This window comes from Lygodium microphyllum, chromosome 11 (genome assembly GCF_053477565.2).
Source record: "Lygodium microphyllum isolate KBCC chromosome 11, Lygodium_microphyllum_v1.1.10, whole genome shotgun sequence".
NCBI lineage: Eukaryota > Viridiplantae > Streptophyta > Polypodiopsida > Schizaeales > Lygodiaceae > Lygodium > Lygodium microphyllum.
This window is the reverse complement of record NC_141145.1, coordinates 132,774,302-132,794,297: the sequence shown is the minus strand read 5'-3', so window position 1 is coordinate 132,794,297 and position 19,996 is coordinate 132,774,302. Positions and strand designations below refer to the sequence as shown.

Sequence of the window (19,996 nt, the reverse complement as noted above, 5' to 3'; positions counted from 1 at the left end):
GAAAGTGCAATGTATAAAAGACTAGCCCACACCTGCAAATACCACTTCACTTATGTTGAGATATTTGCAATCACACCTATTGTAGCCTCTTTGTATAAGGCAGTTCTGGGCTTAGGACATGTAGGCAGACTGAATCCCATATGCACAGAGAGGAAAACTGTAGCCATCCAACAACTATAAAGCATTGTACTTGACTACCACTTTTCATATAGAATGAATACAATATCATGATACTTTGTACTTTTAGTTAAGTGTCTTGTCTTTGTCAGTCCTACACAAGATTGTGTTTATGAGTCCAATCTTCCATCTTGGAACCTATTTCACTTGTGTAACAGTTGTGGTCTTTAGTCAATGTCATCATGAGTTTAGTCTATGCTTACAAGGCGCCATAGCCATGCTCTAGATTTGTGTTTCTCAACATGGTATCAGAGCCGCCCAAATCTCCTTTCACTCCTCTCAGCTCCTTTCCATCTTTGCTCAGCTCAGTTTGAACATTGGACCCTATCTCCAACTTCATTTGCATTCCTACCTTCAATGAAGCTTCTATGGTAGCCATAGCTAGCAGTACCTTGTCAACTTGAAGCTTTCATATCTCTCTCCACAAGCCAAATCTCTCTGAACTTCCTTTTGGAGAAGTGTTTCTCTACTTCTAGAGCTCCTCATTGACACCTCAATCCTTGAGATTGGGCAACTATAGCTTCAGCATTGCCTCTTTTAAGAGTCACTGCCATAACTGTATCTGTGAACAACATCTACCTACCTCTGTTGGAGCAGCCATATCTCATCAATCAGGCCATATATCTTCAAGCTTTCTTCTCAAGAGTTGTTCTTCAAGTCAAGACGCAACTTCTTGGCACAAAAATCAAGGAGATTGATGCACACCATGCTCGACATTTGCATTTTTCCAAATCTGGGCTCAATTTTGACAGTGACCACTTTGAAGGCTTAGTCCTCTCAATTCGGGCAAAACGAGTACAAACCCTCTTAGGGGGAGTTAGACCCACTAGTGAGGGTCCTCCATCTTAAAGGGTTTGAGAAAATTCAACCTGTGGAGCTCGTGGGAGCTCATTTACCAGTCACTGGTTCTTGTTTTAATAGGACAACCATAGCCACTTACCTTCAAGCTCATTTTTTCTTCATTTTCTCTCTCCTGTCACTTAAACCAAGCCAAGGCCACTCTAATCTGAAGTTTTCAGCAAGTATTCAACCATCAAATCAGCAAGGAGGGGAATCTATGAAGAGTTTTGAAGATCATCAAGTCAAACTCAAGCAATAAACATCAAATTTCAAACTAGTATCTTTTGATATTTCACTGCCATTGCTTGTGTCTTTTGACACATACAAAGATCAACTCATTGCTAGTTATTCTCAGTCATTTAGCTGATTTCCATCATGGGAATAACCAAAATCAAGTCTTTTATGAAGATGCTTCTCATGAAGAGTAACATTACTCTTGTTGCTCAATTCAACTACATGGAAGACTTGTTTATTCCCCTTGCAGGGATGAATGGATTTACTTGTTTTGTGAAGAGCAATTGATGAATTTATTTGAAGATTTTGAAGACATTTCTACTGTCTCAAAGATGATGATACCTTTGCTTGAGGGGGACATGGACATAAAGACTCATACAACTGGTGCAAGCAAAGTCAATGAAGAAGCAGATCAAGACCAAAAGATCAAAAAGAAAAAGAAGAAGAAGAAGAAGCATTAAAATCATGAAGACTTTGAAGTAGCAAAACAGGATGAAGTATAAGTACAGGAAGCTAGACAAGAAGAACTACAATGAATCGAAGATCTATGTCAAAAGAAATGCTAAAAATCCCAAGGGCCTCACGGTCCTTGATCCTATTTTTTACTGACTTTTTTAGCCTTGTATTGCCTAGCACAAATGTCTTTATCATAAGCTTGTAAACTCCTCATATAGACTTGTACTATAGCCTTTGTAAGGCCCCTGCTATAGCCTCTAGATGACCATCATGTTTGTGGTACCCACACTTAGCCATTTCTGCGAGCAGCCTTTGGTGTTTTGCCATGTTTATGGTGTGGCCACACTTTGCAGGTGTTACTTTCACTAAAGCCTCTACACACTTTGTACTTTCTAGTTGTGATTGAGGAGGGGTGTTGAGATATTTGCAATCACACCTATTGTAGCCTCTTTGTATGAGGCATTTCTGGGCTTAGGACCTGCAGGCAGACTGAATCCCATATGCACAGAGAGGAAAACTGTAGCCATCCAACAACTATAAAGCATTGTACTTGACTACCACTTTTCATATAGAATGAATACAATGTCATGATGCTTTGTACTTTTAGTTAAGTGTCTTGTCTTTGTCAGTCCTACACAAGATTGTGTTTATGAGTCCAATCTTCCATCTTGGAACCTATTTCACTTGTGTAACAGTTGTGGTCTTCATTCAATGTCATCATGAGTTTAGTCTATGCTTACAAGGCGCCATAGCTATGCTCTAGATTTGTGTTTCTCAACATGGTATCAGAGCTCAACTGAGCATGGCCCAACTCTCATTTTACTCCTCTCAACTCCTTTCCATCTTTGCTCAGCTCAGTTTGAACATTGGACCCTATCTCCAACTTCATTTGAATTCCTACCTTCAATGAAGCTTCTATGGCAGCCATAGCCAGCAGCACCTTGTCAGCTTGAAGCTTTCATCTCTCTCTCCACAAGCTAAATCTCTCTGAACTTCCTTTTGGAGAAGTGTTTCTCTACTTCTAGAGCTCCTCCTTGGCACCTCAATCATTGAGATTGGGTAACTATAGCTTCAGCATTGCCTCTTTTAAGAGTCGCTGCCATAACTGTGTCTGTGAACAACATCTATCTACCTCTGTTGGAGTAGCCATATCTCATCAACCAGGCCATATCTCTTCAAGCTTTCTTCTCAAGAGTTGTTCTTCAGGTCAAGGAGAAACTTTTTGGCACAGAAATCAAGGAGATTGATCCAAACCATGCTCGACATTTGCATTTTTCCAAATCTGGGCTCATTTTTGATAGCGTCCACTTTGAAGGCTTAGATCTCTCAACTCGCGCAAAACGAGTACAAACCCTCTTAGGGGGAGGTTAGTGAGGGTCCTCCATCTTAAAGGGTTTGAGAAAATTCGACCTGTGGAGCTCGTGGGAGCTCATTTACCAGTCGTTGGTCCCCGTTTTGACAGGACAGCCATAGCCACTTACCTTCAAGCTCATTTTTCCTTCATTTTCTCTCTCTTGCCACTTAAACAAAGCCAAGGCCACTCTAATCTAAAGTTTTTAGCAAGTATTCAACCATCAAATCAGCAAGGAGGGGAAGCTATGAAGAGTTTTGAAGATCATCAAGTCAAACTCAAGCAATAAACATCAAATTTCAAACTAGTATCTTTTGATACTTCACTGCCATTGCTTGTGTCTTTTGACACATACAAAGATCAACTCATTTAGCTGATTTCCATCATGGGAATGATCAAAATCAAGTCTTTTATGAAGATGCTTCTCATGAAGAGTAACATTACTCCTGTTGCTCAATTCAACTACATGGAAGACTTATTTATTCCCCTTGCAGGGATGGATGGATTTACTTATTTTGAAGAGCAATCGATGAATTTATTTGAAGATTTTGAAGACATTTCTGCTGCCTCAAAGATGATGACACCTTTGCTTGAGGGAGACATGGACATAAAGACTCATACAACTGGTGCAAGCAAAGTCAATGAAGAAGCAGATCAAGAAGACCAAAAGATCAAAAAGAAAAAGAATAAGAAGAAGAAGCATTAAAATCATAAAGACTTTGAAGTAGCAAACAAGGTGAAGTACAAGTATAGGAAGCTAGACAAGAAGAACTACAATGAATTGAATATCTATGTCAAAAGAAATGCTAAAAACCGCAAGGGCCTCGCGGTCCTTGATCCTATTTTTTACTGACTTTTTTAGCCTTGTATTGCCTAGCACAAATGTCTTTATCATAAGCTTGTAAACTCCTCATGTAGCCTTGTACTATAGCCTTTGTAAGGCCCCTGCTACAGCCTTTGGATGACCATCATGCTTGTGGTACCCACACTTAGCCTTTTCAGCGAGACAGCCTCTGGTGTTTTGCCATGTTTATGGTGTGGCCACACTTTGCAGGTGTTACTTTTACTAAAGCCTCTACACACTTTGTACTTTCTGGTTGTGATTGAGGAGGGGTGTTGAGATATTTGTAATCACACCTATTGTAGCCTCTTTGTATGAGGCATTTATGGGCTTAGGACATGCAGGCAAACTGAATCCCATATGCACAGAGAGGAAAACTGTAGCCATCCAACAACTATAAAGCATTGTACTTGACTACCACTTTTCATATAGAATGAATACAATGTCATGATGCTTTGTACTTTGAGTTAAGTGTCTTGTCTTTGTCAGTCCTACACAAGATTGTGTTTATGAGTCCAATCTTCCATCTTGGAACCTATTTCACTTGTGTAACAGTTGTGGTCTTCATTCAATGTCATCATGAGTTTAGTCTATGCTTACAAGGCACCCTAGCTATGTCTAGATTTATATTTCTCAACAACTTAGAGGATTTCTTGGTCTCTCATCATTTTATTGTAGATTCATTAGGCATTACGCCACTATTGCAGCTCCCTTGACTGAGAGACTTAAGAAAGAGGCATTTTTCTGGGATACCATAGCTGATAAGAGTTTTAATCAGCTCAAGGAATTGCTTACCTCAGTTCCCATCTTGGTATGCCTAGATTTTTCGAAAGAATTCACCATTCAGTGTGATGCTAGTGGCAGAGGCATAGGGGCTGCATTATTACAGGAGCATGGGGTTATGGCATTTGAGAGCCGCAAACTTGCTGAAAATGAGATGACCATGAATGTATATGACCAAGAGATGCTGGCCATCCTTCATGCCATTAAGAAATGGTATCACTACTTATATTGCAGTAGATTTAGGGTCAAGAGCGACCATAGGGTCCTCAAGTATTTCCTCTCTCAGTCTAATCTTACCCCCAAACAATGCAGATGGGTAGCTACATTACAGAACTATGACTTTGACATTACACATACGTGGGGAAAAGACAATGTAGTTGCAGATTTGTTATCTAGAATGTGGGCATGTAAAGGTTCAGCCATCATGGAACTTCATAATGATTGGATAGAAGAGCTTTAAGAGGCCTATTTGTTAGATGTTGATTTCAGCCACAATTTTCAGAAATTACAACAAGGGCATGTGGAAGAAAACTCTCCATATCAGCTTAAGAACGGTCTCTTATGGTTTCAGGGCAAGATTGCCGTCCCATATACTTCTCCATTTAAGCAAAAGATCATGCAAGAGATGCATTCCTTGCCTAAAGTTGGCCATTTGGGAATATTTAAAACCTATGACAAGATTGCTAAGAGCTTTCATTGGAAGGGCCTATGGAAGGATGTAAAAGATTTTGTCTTGAGCTGCGTGCCATGTTAGCAAAACAAGGACATCACCTTAAAACCAACTGGTTTACTTCAGCCATTGCCTATGCTCGAAGGCAAATGGACACACATTACTATGGACTTCATTACCGGCCTACCAGTGACCAAAAAAGGATGGAACAACATCTATGTAGTTGTGGATAGACTCACCAAGGCAGCCCATTTCATTCCTATAAAGACTCAATATAATGCTTCTCAAGTAGCCAGCCAATTCATGGAATATATTTTCAGATCACATGGCTTACCACAGGGCATTGTGCATGACTGGGATGCTAAGTTCATGAGTAACTTATGGCAGGCAGTTTTCAGCTCTATGGGCACTCAGTTAGACCCTTCCACTGCTTACCATCCAGAGACCAATGGCCAGACAGAGAGGGTTAACAAGTGGCTGGAAACTCACTTGAGGCATTTCTGTCATGATGTGCAGCATGCTTGGGACTCATGGTTGCATTTGGTTAAGTTTTGCCTATAATAACTCTGCACACTCTAGCATCGGAGTTTCACCTTTTGAGGCATTGTACGGCTGTAAGGTGCCCCTTTCCATGGTTATCTTCAATGATAAAATAGACCCACAAAGCAAGGAGAAGTTGGATAGAATGCATGTCTTGTTTCAATAGTGTAAAGTCAACTTGAAGAAAGCTCAAGATCAAATGAAGCTTTATGTTGATGATAAAAGAAGAGATATTGAGTTCCAAGAAGGGGATTTGGTGCTTTTGAAGGTGCCCAAGTCCAGATATGCCACCTTTAAGGATGGGTCCAGTAACAAGTTAGTTCACAGGTTCTATGGGCCATACCGGATTGTCAAAAGAGTGGGAGACTTGGCAAAATCAGTTGGCATTGCCCCCATCCACGAAGATTCATAATGTCTTTCATGTGAGTTAATTGAAGCCCTTCATTGGATCATCAATGGATTATGTTGAGGAGCTACCATCAATAGATGAAGAAGGCATCATTCAATACATACCCGAGCAAGTCATAGGATAAAGGGAAAAGAAGCTTCGCTCTCGCTCTATCATGGAATACTTGATTAAGTGGCAATGTTTACTACTTGAGGAAGCTTCTTGGAGACCAACTTCAGTTTTGGAAGAGTTTCCATACATGCTAGAAGCATATTTGGCTAAAATCTAACTAACTATGGCCCTATTTTCTTGCAGACAACTCTCTATTTCAAAACAGATTTTATTTTGTACTATGGACAACAATGGACATCATACATTGGTTGAAAGTAGTCCTTGAGAGCTCTGTTTTGACATATGGCACATCCCGATCGGAGTCTCCTATAGAAAGTTATGACATATTTACTATAGCAGGGCCCTGCAGTAAATAGCTTGTTGTCCATTGTCTGCAGCTCGCATTTACTCAATATATTTGGGTCAAAAATTCATTTTTATAATTTTTCAATAAGGCCCATGTCTCGTACATACCCCAATGACCCATCATATGCAATAATACCTCTTCATTCATTAGTATACCTGTGTATTAATGCAGCAGAGTAGTACTCTGTCTGCTCGTGCCCAGTTATCATAAGTGCCCAAATTATTTTTGAGAGCAAAAACCTTCAACTGGGGATGGAATGTAAGAGAGGAGGATTTAATAATAGGGAAATACTAGCTACACTGATTTAACAATGGAAAAATACTAGCTACATTGGCTGGTATATAAGGTGTTAGGGATTTGAATTTTGACTATAAGATAATAATACAAGTCTCCTTTCATCTTCACCTCTCTCTCCAAGCTTTCATGGCTTTTTCCTCTCTCTTTTTGTCTTTCTCTCTCCTTTTCTAATATTTCTCTCTCCTTGTCACTCTCTTTCTCTCTCTTCTTGCAGTCTTTCTCTCTCTTTTGCACACACTCTCTCCTCTTCTTCTCTCTCTCCTGTCCTCTTCTTGACATTAACGGGAACTAAGTTTATTGAAATATCTTTCATTTATGCAGATTAAGTCCCAAACTATATAGAAGTCAAAGTATATGATACATAATGCTTGTGAAAAATGACAAGCATCATCTTTAACAAGACATACCATTTGACATATGAAAAGTTGTCTTCCTTGTTTTGACAAGCAAAATAGCCAAAAACAAGAAAAATAGCCATGACATTTAGGGCCCTTATGTCTCCCTATAAGATGCCCTATAACTTATAATGTGGTGTATGATGCATGAGAGAGAGAGAGAGAGAGAGAGAGAGAGAGATTCTTTTCCAGATGGCCAACCCGATAGGTTGGACTTGGGAGTGTGTGTGAGTTTTATAGGACATCAAACTTTCAAACCCCACATGAATTGGGCAGGTTCAATTGCCTACACCTTATGGTAAAAGATGGGTGGTTTTTGAATCGATTAGCAAGGCAAGAAAACGCATTATAAAGTGCTATAAATTGGTAGAAATGGCATTATTCTCTCAATAGTCAATCTGTCTCTCTCTCAAAAGCATGAGTTCTTAAAATGGGAAGAAATGGTAGTACTGTGTCAATCTGACTCTCTCTCTCTCTGTCTCTGTCTCTTCATGTGCTCTCTCTCTCTGTCTCTGTCTCTTCATGTCTCTCTCTACAATGGCATCGTCGCTCTCAATGGTATCGCCACCGCTTCTCTTGCGTGATTGTCGCCGTTCTAAATGCAACCCGGTCACCCGTTCATCCGGATACGGGATCCCGTCCTACTCCCTTTTACGCTGCCTGCACAGAACACGGGTATCCTTTTCGAATTTAATACCAGAGTACACAGATTCTTAATCCAAAAGCTTCGTTCTCTGTCGATCGAGAGAGAGGGAGGGGCCGCCAGCCTTTTGGGGTTCCTCCTTCCTCCCTCGTTGTTACAGCCAGTCGTTTTTATCCCGCCGCAATCCTTTGCATCGAATCCAAGAGAGATTCCCCCCCTTTTGTTGTCGTCTCGCGTTTTGCTGTGTTTACTCTGAGCTGGGTTTGTCTCGATGTTGCAGCAAATCAGCTTCCTTTGAACGCCCCGTCTGGCTGGTTTTTCCTGTGCAGGCCCAACCTGCCATTTAGGGTTTCTCAGAATTCGATGTCCCTTCGACGCTGCAATTAATCGGCAGCCTCTGGAAGCCCATCAGGCAGGTTATTTCTGTGCAGGCCCAACCTGCTAGTAGGTTCTCTCAAAATTGATGCCCCCATCAATCCATTTTTTAGTGTGCTTATTTCATTCCGGTCCAAGATCCTCTACTTTTAGTGCAGATTTTGATTTTTTCTTCCGCCCAATTTATCTATCGGTCGGCCATCCAAAAATTACTTCATGATCATCGCTTCTCGCAGCAGCAAAGTACTGGGTTGCAAAAAAAAACGCGCTAGTCTGATTCCAGTTGACAGGGATTTGTGGCAGTCAGCGCCATGGTTGGTGCAGGCTTTCAATGTGGGGCAGATGCTAACGTCTTCATAGAGAGATGGTTTGCAGATTGTATATACTCGAGCTGGGACACACTGGCTTTCTGCATGGGTTTATCGTCGGTGTTCTTTTGGCTCATCGCTCAGCTTCCTCAGTTCATCAATAATTTCATACGACAGAGCGCCGATGCGCTTTCTCCCTGGTTTCTCGTCCAATGGCTTGCGGTGAGTATGGAGTATATCTGTAGTGCCTCACATCTTTAGTGAAAGAAAGCGGCTTTGCCTTAGGGGCTTAGCTTAAAAAGCAGAGAATCGAGGTCTCATATCCTTATTGCAATTCCATTGTCTTGCCACTGACTTACAGGGAGACTCATTCAACTTGGTTGGCTGTTTACTTACCGGAGATCAGCTTGTTACTCAAACAATAACTGCAGCATATTTTATTTTTGCAGATATCGTTATTCTTTTCCAGGTTGGTTTCCCATGTGATGAGTATTGAGATACATGTGCACAGCCAACATTTGTATCATGCTGCATGAATATGAAGCAGTTTGTTTATGCATATCTACCTGTGGAGTGTTTTCCTTTGCATTACATAGTCAATCAAATTCGCATCTTTTGCTCCAAGTTTACACGTGTGTGGATTGTTTATGCGGACCTACCTCTGTGTTTTCCCCTGGCAGTACATTTATTATCAAGTATGGAACAAAAATGCTCTGGTTGATTTGGACGAGTCTGTACACAAACCAAGTTCTGGTTGCGACCATAATGGTAGCCAAGGGCTGGCTTTCAAGGAAGTGCATGCCAATGGTAAGTTTGATTTGTGACTGTGTCTCTGCTGGTGCAAACACAACGATGTGATTCCTTCATAAGTTAGTCTACTTAACATATTCATACCCCCTTTCCAATTGACTAGTAGATGGTTGGTGGGAAGTCCATATTACTGGCTTCAAGTTGTTAACTTGTGAACCGGTACATCTTTTGCAGCTAATGCGCAGGAAAAAGTTCCAGAGACTTATCCACAGGACAGATGCAGGGATTCTCAAACCTTGACTTCTGTTATTTGTCATCAAACATCTTTAGCAGGTGAAAACCAGAATGTAAATATGCAGATGAAGGGAACGGATACCTCTCCTTCAAAGAAGGTAAGTTTTCTGGAGGGCTCAGGGGAACCATCATGCAGTAGTGATCAACGGATTCTTCCTCGATCATTGGTCTCTGAGTCATGTGCTCAGAGTAGTTGGCTGTATGAACATAGACACAGACTAAGGAGGCTAGAGCAAGAATATGGTTTGGAGTTTGGGCATGAAGCAGTAGTCCGCTTAAATCGCCTGTACAAGCAGCGGCAAAGGGAAAGATGCAGCAAACAGACAAGGTTGCCGAGGGTAGGCCTTGCCACTGTGCGTATACCATCAGTTAAGGCTAGATATAAAGCATTACTCGGCATGGCATGTATCATTGGACTCGCTTTTCAAAACTTGGACGTACCATATGTGTCTAATGAAACTACTTATTCTGGACATGTTCTAAGGGGAAGGGCTCTGCTAACCCTTTCTGATACTTTAGAGATAAGAAGCGCCAGTCCAATCTTGTTGACGGATGCTGTTTTGGGTCTAGACCAGTCTTCACAATCACCTGTACGTGACCAGTTATTGATCACTATGCATCCAGCATTTGTCTGGACAAAAGTGATGGGGAGATCACTGGGGTAGGTCCCTTTCACTATATTTTCAGGGGTTGACTTTTTAATCTAATGTGATTTTCTGATTTGGCATTTCTTTTTCTTTTGCCAGGTGGATCTCTTCAGCACTCTACTTGGGCTCAAGATTTTCACAATTGGTGAAAAATCGACGGAGGAGATCAGTGGAGGGTCTGTCCCTTGGAATGGTCTCATGTGCTATCCTCGCTAATATGACCTATGGTGCATCAATACTTATGCGAACTGTTTCTTGGTACATGTGCAAAGACATCTTGCTGTTCCTAGCTTTTTAGTTCGCTTTTGTCATGCATATGCTTTCAGCTCCTAGCTCTTGGAATTTGTCCAGGATGAATGTGCATATAACGCTTATAGTCTTTCTTTTGTGCAAGTCTAATTTATGTGCGACCCTGAAATTTACAGGGAGTATCTGATTGGCAAAGCCCCTTGGGTCATAGGAAGTTTGGGAACTGTGTTTCTTGATGTCAGTATCCTTATTCAGGTAACTACCATTGTGATTGGGCAATGTAGTGTTTCTGCTTGCCTAACGGAATGTTGTGTTGACACACACCTGTTTTTATGTTGGGATGAGAACAGGCTCAGTATTACAGTCGGTTTTACACAAAAGGGGTACCCACTGAGTATACCCCCCTTTTGGCATGATGTATGCTTAACACCATTCCTTTTTCAAGGGAGTAGCGAATGCTTAAGAAGTTATTTATGGTGCAACTTCCCAATACACGAAGCCTTGGGAGGATGTTCTCGTCTCTTTACCACACAAGTTACAGGTTGTAACGTCAAGCCCATGCTTGAACCCTGTTGGGTGGATGTCAAAGCTCTTTGACAGCATCTGTAGGATTAACTCTTTAAAAATTCTGTGGATAAAATCATTAGCTTGCCATGGTATAGCCTGATTCATATTCTGCTTGGGACATTTATGATTTGTAAATTTCTAAGGTTGGAAAAATTGTGTTGCCCAGTCACAAGGCTTTTCAGTCATGTTCACGGATGACTTCTTGGATGACAGAGTACACTGTTGCAGGCTGACAAACCCTTGTGAAACTTATTGCTCCAAGTCCTAACAAAAGTGGCAAAAATGACTCATGAGAATCTCAGCACGAGAAGTCTCTTGTTTTTTTCAGAAGCTTCACAGAGCCTAAATGTCCTCCAACTCCTAGCCTCCCTGCCAAGGGCTGGTTTGCCCTTCTTTCACTGTCCTCTTCTAACTTCGAGCCTCCCTGCCAATGGCTGGGTTGCTGTTCTGTTCTCAATTCTCTTGTATACATAACCAAAGGTAGTGTCAGACTGGTTTTACCATCCTGAACATGTGCAATGTGCTGGTCATTTGGTCAACTGTTGTGCTTTGCAGAGCTAAAAGAATAGTGGAGATGTACCTACCGTGTCGTTGAACTTCATCTAAGCTGCTCACTATTCTTATAAGCATTGGGAGTTATTATGGTTTCGGTTCTTTCTCAACTCGCTTGGCATTGAACTTCACCTGAATTGCACAATTTGCCAAAAAGTGTTTGGAGTTGCTGTGATTTCTGCGCTTTAAGATTATGTGAACATAACTTAATGAAATGTTTATGATCCAGTCAAAATTTTCATGGTGCATGCTCAGCCTGTTCGTTCATGTGTGTGGGGTCCTTAATAATTAAAAGCATTAAGATACTGATGTATATGCCAGTGTTTTGAGGGAGAGGGCAGACTGCTCATTCCTGGTTTATCACTGCCCGGATCACTGCCTAATACTTTTTAGTTCAGTAGTTACTGGCTCTTGAAAATTTCTACAACTTCTCGTTGCCTGATCTATCTCACTTTTACTGGTTGGCCCTTATCTTAAGGTAAGGTTTTGTGCTTTTCTTATTTATGTGGTTGCACCCTGTTGGGTGTTATGTGAAAGCAGCTGCAGTGTAACAGGGTTGGGCTGCTGTGTGGTGTGGAAAAAGTGGTCTGCAGATTGTTGCAGAAGTGTGTGTTCTAGTAGCGATCAGTTTGAGATAGTAGAGTTATGATCAACCAATTGGTGGGGAAACCGTGGCCCTTCCATGCTGGACAAATTTCTGTGCCCACCACAATAAATGAGTCAGGTGCTCACTATTGGTTTCTTTTAGTTGCCTTCCAAGTAGTTTCAGCTTGTTGTATTTTCTGTAATGCCCAACCTAGCAGTTGGGAAGCGAGTCAGATGCCAATTACTGTTCCAAGAATGGTGGTATGAGAGCCACATTCTCTGTTGAAAAGACACTTTAATGGAGAGGATTGGGTAGGGAAAATCCATTGCCATGCTGTTATAGGTTCGTGTAGCTCTATCCTCCTGATAGATGGGCGGTATGGATGGAGGGGCTCATTGATCATGCAGATGGTGGGTGCCTGGATGGGAGGTAATCTACTCGGCAGCGGTCTGGAGGTAGCACTCATAGAAGTACTGCATGTTTTGAGGACTCCACCTGAATCATAGTCTTCTACCCAATATTGTATGTTTTTTTAACAACACCCAAAGTCGAACTGATGGCGCTTAAGGGAAAGAGGTGTGTGTGTGTGTGTGGGGGGGGGGGGGGGGGTAATTTCTATTTTTGCCATTACTTTATTATATGTATTCAAATAATTGAAATTCAAGTCATTCAAGAAAAGCATGTATGTCACGAAGAACATTCGAAAGAATAAACTGACAGAAAAAGTAAGGGGACCTGTAGATTGTAGAGAAAATAAACCAACTCTCAGTTACTGTTTTATATCAGGTAAAGTTATTCGCAAATTAGTCATTGGTTGTTCTGGACGATTTGTTTGACACAATCCGTATCTAAATGCTGAATAAGTTATTTGGAAAATGGATGATGTCTTCATGGTTTCAAGAAGAGCCTGAGGAATAAAACTTGTCCTAATCTATCTATATATACTGGAAAAGTAAGTTGATTATCATCATATCCTCAACAATGTTGATTGTGAGAGAGATTTTGATATGTCAAATAGCTCACAAAGGTAGTTTACACTACCGAAGTCATAGAAGCCAACATTCAGGTACACGATGGCTAATACACAAATGATATGCCTGCCTAAAGTAGATAGATTCAAAATTTAAGCAAGATATTTCCATAAATCTTGCATCAATGCCTCGCCGCCGCCGCACCGATTTGTCCACCTTCCACTCGGTTCGATAGGGTTTTCTTGGCCTCGGCACATGTGTGAACACACAACATCTACTCAATGTTTCCTCCTAATGTGAGCCCATGCGATGTATATTAGATCATGTATGATATGGCATGTCCATAGACTCCAGGTATTCTTTGTTCGCGATGATTTGCAAGTATGTGGAATTGTAAACCTTCTCTCTCTCTCTCTCTCCCCTATGTCTTTTGAATGGTTGAAATTATGGTTTGCTTGCTTGGTTTCTCCTTCCCTTGCTTGTCACAAGATTGTGACAACTATTACATTTTTGCTAATTTCTTTATTACTATTTTATTTGGGTTTTCTTTTTGGAAGGATCCCTCTTGAAATCTAAGCGCTTGAGTTGCATGGCCAGTATGTGAAATGGACAGGAATGTCTAGTGGGTCAAGACTGGACAGTTAAGGTCCAATACAAGTTTGGAAGAGACTGATGGCACTGTAGATTGACAAGCCTGGAAGAGACTTGTGAAAGTGTATATGGACAAGTGTGTTGAAGAACTAGCCTGGAAGAGACTAGTTCAAAGTGAAGATGGACAAATCTCCAAGAGATTAGTCCATGTGGGGTCATAAGTGGAAATTCACTTTCAGTTGAGCTACATTACAAATTTGGATGTAGCCATAGTTTGCAAATATGGTCAGAAGACTAGTGGGGATGCAATGAAAGCAACTCCTAAAATTTAGGGAGTTACTATTTTTGGACCCCAGAATCTGTTCACGTCATTATCTTCGTTTTTGCACGAGGATTAATCCTCTAGTCTGTGCCGAGGTCAAATTTTGCACCGAGCATGGAGAATTTTAGATCGGAAGGCTAGAACGGGAAACACCTTCCATTGTTGCCATTTGGCACAAATTTGTGCACTTTCCTGTTTAAAGAGGGGCTGGCGTGTAGTTTCTTGGGCTTTTTGGGGGGTTCATTTGAAGAGGGGAAAAGATGGACAGTGGCTGATGGAGAATTATTGAGAGCTTGCCTACCTTGCCTATGATGCACAGAGGGTTGAGCTTGCTCCCTACTCTCTCTCTCTCTCTCTCTCTCTCTCCTTGACAGTTATGGTTATCCCCCAGTCGAGGGCCTTTCTTCTGATTCATGTACAGTTGTGTGGAACTATGCTGTTTTTGCATGAGGCAAGAGCCTCCTTTCTCCAGGAACAGGAGCAGTTGTTTGCTGTCCCCAAGCAGGAACAAGTGAGGGTGGTAACCTCACCAAGCAAGTGTTCGAAACAACACTTAATTAGTACTGATTTTGGACTGTTTAGAGGTTATTTCAGAGCCCAATTGATGTCAGAATCAAGGGGCACTTGGCACAAATGTTGGAGAACAGTACATGGAACAATATGAGCTGAAAACAGGTTTCAAAACAGGTTTGAACCTGTAATTACAGCGGGCTGAAATGGTCAATTCTGCACTCCAACCAGAATTTTAAGATTTGGGCAGAGTTTCCCCTCTTGGTCAACTTGTTTTGGGTCAGTAATTGTATTGTTATGTTGCCAAATTTCACCCAGAATAGGTGAAAGACAGCCCATTGTACTTTCTCTCTTTTTAAAAATAAAGAAATACCGCAAGGGGCACCTGACTTAGGGGCCAACAGGGTGTCTGTGTGGCAACATGAGCATTCTAGCTTTCTGTATTTCTTCTTGATTCTGTCTTTAAGTTAAAGTAAAGTGGGCGATTGTGAATTGGGTGAAAGCATTTATATATTTTGGTTGTACACTACCGCCCTTTCCAGAGAATAGGCCGGTTTCATGGTTCCGTTGCCGGGACCGAATCACTTTTTCCCTAAAGAGTGAGCCAGGGTTTGTTTGGGTGTAGACAGAGAATTGTGCATTATGGCTGATAGAAAGGAAGACACCAGAGAGGAAGCGTCTTCATCACAGGAGATCCTTGTTGTTCATGAGGTGGGAGAGTCTTCTAAACCTCCACAGTTTGTTACTCCTCCTGTTATGGTTGAGCCACAAGTTCTTACGGCTTCTTCTATGGATGAAGACATTTTGAAGACTCAGCTAGTTGCTGTTGTGAGTATGTTTACTCAAGTGATGCAGAATCCAAGGTTTTTGGCATTTTTGCAACCCTCCCTTTCTTTACAGCAAGTGTGGAGTCAATGAAGACTCCAAGATTGGTTCCGACTGTCTAGGAATAGGTGGTGGGAACGCTAGTTACACAGGCATTGCTAGTCCAACTCGCCACTTTACAGCAGCCAAATGTTGGCTTAAATGGACAGGGAAACAGTTTTCAGGCTTTACCACAGGTTTTTCCATCGACCTCTGTACATCTTGGATATTTTGGAGGTGGATCTGTATTTCAGAGTATGGTTGCTTATGCACCTGGAAACTAGATTTATGTACCAAGAACAATGTTTGGGGGTACACAGGGTTTTATGCCAAACCCCATGTATGGTAATATAGGCATGCAGCCTGGATTTCAGGGAGTTTATGGCAGTTTTGGCATGCCAAGGCCACTTTTGGTATGGCTGGTTATCAAAATCAGCAAGCAAGTATTGCGTCTACAAGCCCTGTAGTCAGTGGTCCGGCAACTTCCATGTCACTTGTTAGTGTTCCTATGTTACAGGTATATCCTACGGACCCTTTGATGGCTCATGAGAAGCCAAAGCCATACAAGGAAGGTGGTGCAGCCGTACAGTTTGACATCTTTCGAGGATTTGAAGATAGGACTAAGGCTCTCTCTTTCTTACAGCAGTTTGATGCCGCATTTGCAGGAGGGAACTTTACAGAGCCTTCTAAGGTCCGGAAAGCTGCCACCTTTCTTAAGGACAATGCTAGTCAGTGGTGGAGTACACTGTTGATGCAAGGACATGCTCCTGCCACTTGGACTTACTTTAAGCAAGTATTTGCTTCTGTTTGGTTGACCAATGAATTTGAGATCGATGTTATGTCAGCTTGGCACAATTTGAATGCATCTAAATGCAAGGATCTGGAAGACTATAACAAGAAGTTTTGGGAGGCTTTACTTCCAGTCACTTCTTACCGGGTTGTGCCATTGATCGAGCAGATAGAGAAATATTACTGCGGGCTGCCCAAGGAACTCCAGAATTATTGTACAAAGACAAAGGTCACCACTTTGACTCGGTTAATCGAGAATGCCAGCACAGGAAATGCATTATTGTTGGGACAGTTAAGTGGTTTTGGGGGCAGCATTAAACAAGACAAATCTGAGAAATTTTCAACAAAGAAGCCATTTGGTAAACAGGTTTCTCAGATTTCTCAAAGCACAAGTAAACCTTGGCAGTTCAAGAAGAAGCCAGCCAAGTTCTTTGGGCAACAGTCAAAGGACCAGAAGAAACCTTTCGTGTGCAAGTCTCTTGAAGAGAGAAAGGCTTTAATGGCTGAGAGGAAGTGCTTTATCTGTGAGCAGACTGGTCATATTGCGTCTAATTATCCGGACAAGAATAAGAGACCAACTGATGATGATAAAGAGGACAGGAAAGGAAAGAAGCCCAAACCTTCAGCAGGTTTAGTGCCAGATATGCTGGGAAACAAGCCACACTCGGATGCTAATGAGCTTTGCAGAGCTTGGGGTAAAGTTAGGGATCAACATGTACTCATTTTCTTTGATCCTGGAGCTAAGGCAAACTTTATCTCACCAGAGTTGGCTTCTACTTTGGTCATCAGAGCAGATGAGATGGGCTACACAGCAGAGGCAGGGTTGGCATGTCCTGGCCACTCAGAGTCTGTGACACCCATTCTTGGAAAGCTGCGTCTTCATATACAGTCTTATGTTGATGCAGAAGAATTTTATATCATGCCACTTGAAGGCTGTGATGTCTTGTTGGGAATGCCATGGATGTTCAGAAAGCATGGTGTGTTGGATGCCTTTAACAAGACACTGACTTTGGAACATAAGGGAAAGACTCATGTGCTTGATGTGAAGGTTAAAGGAGAGTCTGTACTTGTTGTATCGGCTTCTGCCATTACATCTGTAATAAAGAATCATCTTTTTGCATACTTGATTTTTGCATGTGATGTCAAGGATAATGATGAGTCAAATTTCTCTATGTTAAATAGAGACAGGTCTGCTTTCTTGTCTCAGTTCAGTGATTGTTTTTCTGACTCATTACCATCATAGTTGCCACCAGAGAGGTCTGAGGATCATGCGATAGATTTGGTGCCAGGCAGTAGCCCACCAAATAGACCTCCGTATAGGAGTAGTGTAGCCCAATAGAAAGAGATATTGAGCCAGGTGAATGAGCTGTTAGAAAAAGGGCTGATTCAGCCAAGTTCATCTCCCTTTTGCTCACCAGTGCTCTTAGTGCAGAAGAAGGATGGCTCTTGGCGCACGTGCATAGATTATCGAGTGTTGAACAAGAGTACCATCAAGAACAGGTTCCCCATTCCAATAATTGGCGACATCCTTGACCGTTTGGAAGGAGCGTCAATTTTTAGTAGGATAGATTTGAAGAGTGGATACCATCAGATCAGGATTAAGTGAGAGGATGTGCATAAGACTGCATTTAGGACCACGTTTGGTCTCTATGAGTTCTTAGTAATGCCATTTGGACTTACTAATGCTCATGCTACGTTTAATCGAATGATGGACAGGATTTTTCGTCCATACAGGCAGTTTGTTGGTACATTCTTTGATGACATGATTGTCTTTTCAAACAAGGAACGGGAGCATAGAGAACACTTGAAAGCAGTCTTTGATGAGCTTTGCAGTAATAGGTTACTTATCAATGGCAAGAAGAGCGAGTTCTTCTTGGAAGAAATCCAGTTCCTGGGGCACATATTGCCAAAGGATGGTGTCCAAATGGATCCTGCTAAGGTTGAAGCAATTAGAACATGGCCAGATTTGAAGACTGTCCATGATGTTAGAAGCTTCTTGGGTTTGTGTTCTTACTACAAGAGGTTCATCCGCAACTTTGCAAAGATTGCTTCACCTTTACATGCTTTACAGAAGAAAGGAATCTATTTCCAATGGACACAGAAAGAGATTTCAGCTTTTAATCTTCTTAAAGAAAAGATGACTTCTAGTCCAGTGATCATTTTGCCAGATCTTAGGAAGTCATTTGTTGTCCAGTGTGATGCCTGTGGCAATAGCATTGGTGCAGTGCTAATGCAAGATGGCTGGGTAGTGGCTTATGAAAGCAGAATATTGCGAGGGCCAGAAAAGACTATGGAGGTCTATGAGAAAGAATTGCTGGCTGTGATTCATGCACTTTCTTGTTGGAAACACTACCTACTTGGGGCAGATTTTGTTGCCCAGACAGATCATCAGACGCTGCATTATTTCTTAACTTAGACTAAGCTGTCAGAAAAGCATATGCGTTGGGAAAACTTTTTGTCAATGTTCCATTTTCAGATTGTGCATGTGGAAGGCAAAAAGAATGTTGTGGCTGATGCTTTGTCAAGGAAGCCACAAATTTCAGCTATGTCAATTCCTTATCATCATGAGCTTGATGATATGAAGGAACAGTATGCTGATGATGAAGATTTTGCAAGGATCTTTGATCAGCTTGTCAATGGACAACATCATGAGCATTATCTTCTCAAGGATGGTTTCATGTTGATGCATGGTAGACTATGTGTGACTATGCCATTGAGACGAAAAGTTATAACAAAGAGTCACTCTCCACCGTATGCAGGGCATCGTGGTATTGATGCAACAGTCAAAGCAGTAGAGACATTCTTTTATTGGCCTACTTTGAGAAGAGACGTGGATGCTTTTGTGCGGCAGTGTTTGATTTGCCAGAAGGTCAAGTTTGACAGGCAAAAAGCACCAGGGCTTTTACAGCCACTGCCTATTCCAGATAAACCATGGGAAAGCATAGCTATGGATTTTATCTTTGATCTTCCAAGGACACAGACACGAAATGATGGAATATGGACTATTATTTGCAGGTTTAGCAAACAGGCTCATTTCATTCCTGTCAGGAAGAAGATAAAACCAGATTAGATGGCATGTTTGTTTATGTACAATGTCTTCAAGTACCATGGTATGCCACAGTCTATTGTCAGTGACCGTGATCCACGGATGACAAGTCTATTCTGGAGAGGCATATTTGAGAACATGGGCACAACGCTTATGTTTTCATCGACATTTCATCCACAGACTGATGGACAGTCAAAAGAGGCGAATTCTACTGTCTTGGATCTGCTTAAGTGCTATGTGTCAGAACACAAGTCAAAGTGGGAGCAATATTTGGCTTTGGTCGAGTATGCATACAATAATACTGTGCATTCGTCAACAGGCAAAGCCCCTTTTGAAATTGTTGAAGGTGGTAAAAAGGTTCCTCCCATTTTGCATACAAAGGATAAGATCTTTCAGGCAGATCAGTATGTGCAGAGTATGGGTGAAATGTATCAGAAAGTTAAGCATGCCCTTCAAAGGACTCAGGCAAAGCAAAAGAAAGC

At 41.6% G+C, this 19,996-nt stretch overlaps 1 protein-coding gene across 3 annotated transcripts; it reads left to right on the top strand.

Annotated features, from left to right (window-relative positions):
• Positions 1 to 7,861: 7,861 nt before the first annotated feature.
• On the top strand, positions 7,862 to 11,945 carry LOC148029398 (vacuolar lysine transporter YPQ1-like). Of its 3 annotated transcripts, none has more exons than XR_015692421.1 (8): positions 7,862 to 8,998; positions 9,138 to 9,245; positions 9,457 to 9,583; positions 9,761 to 10,481; positions 10,567 to 10,725; positions 10,893 to 10,971; positions 11,067 to 11,257; positions 11,450 to 11,945. XR_015692421.1 is itself a non-coding variant. In XM_087688215.1 (8 exons), exons 2-8 carry the CDS (start codon positions 8,780 to 8,782, stop codon positions 11,130 to 11,132), a joined length of 1,479 nt encoding a protein of 492 aa, XP_087544341.1. In that variant the 5' UTR covers positions 7,862 to 8,505; positions 8,627 to 8,779; the 3' UTR covers positions 11,133 to 11,945. The 3 variants fall into 3 exon arrangements, 2 of the variants coding, with proteins under 2 accessions (XP_087544341.1, XP_087544340.1); XM_087688215.1 differs by having other exon boundaries at positions 7,862 to 8,505; positions 8,627 to 8,998; positions 11,067 to 11,945; XM_087688214.1 differs by having other exon boundaries at positions 11,067 to 11,945.
• The last annotated feature ends 8,051 nt before the right edge of the window (positions 11,946 to 19,996 follow it).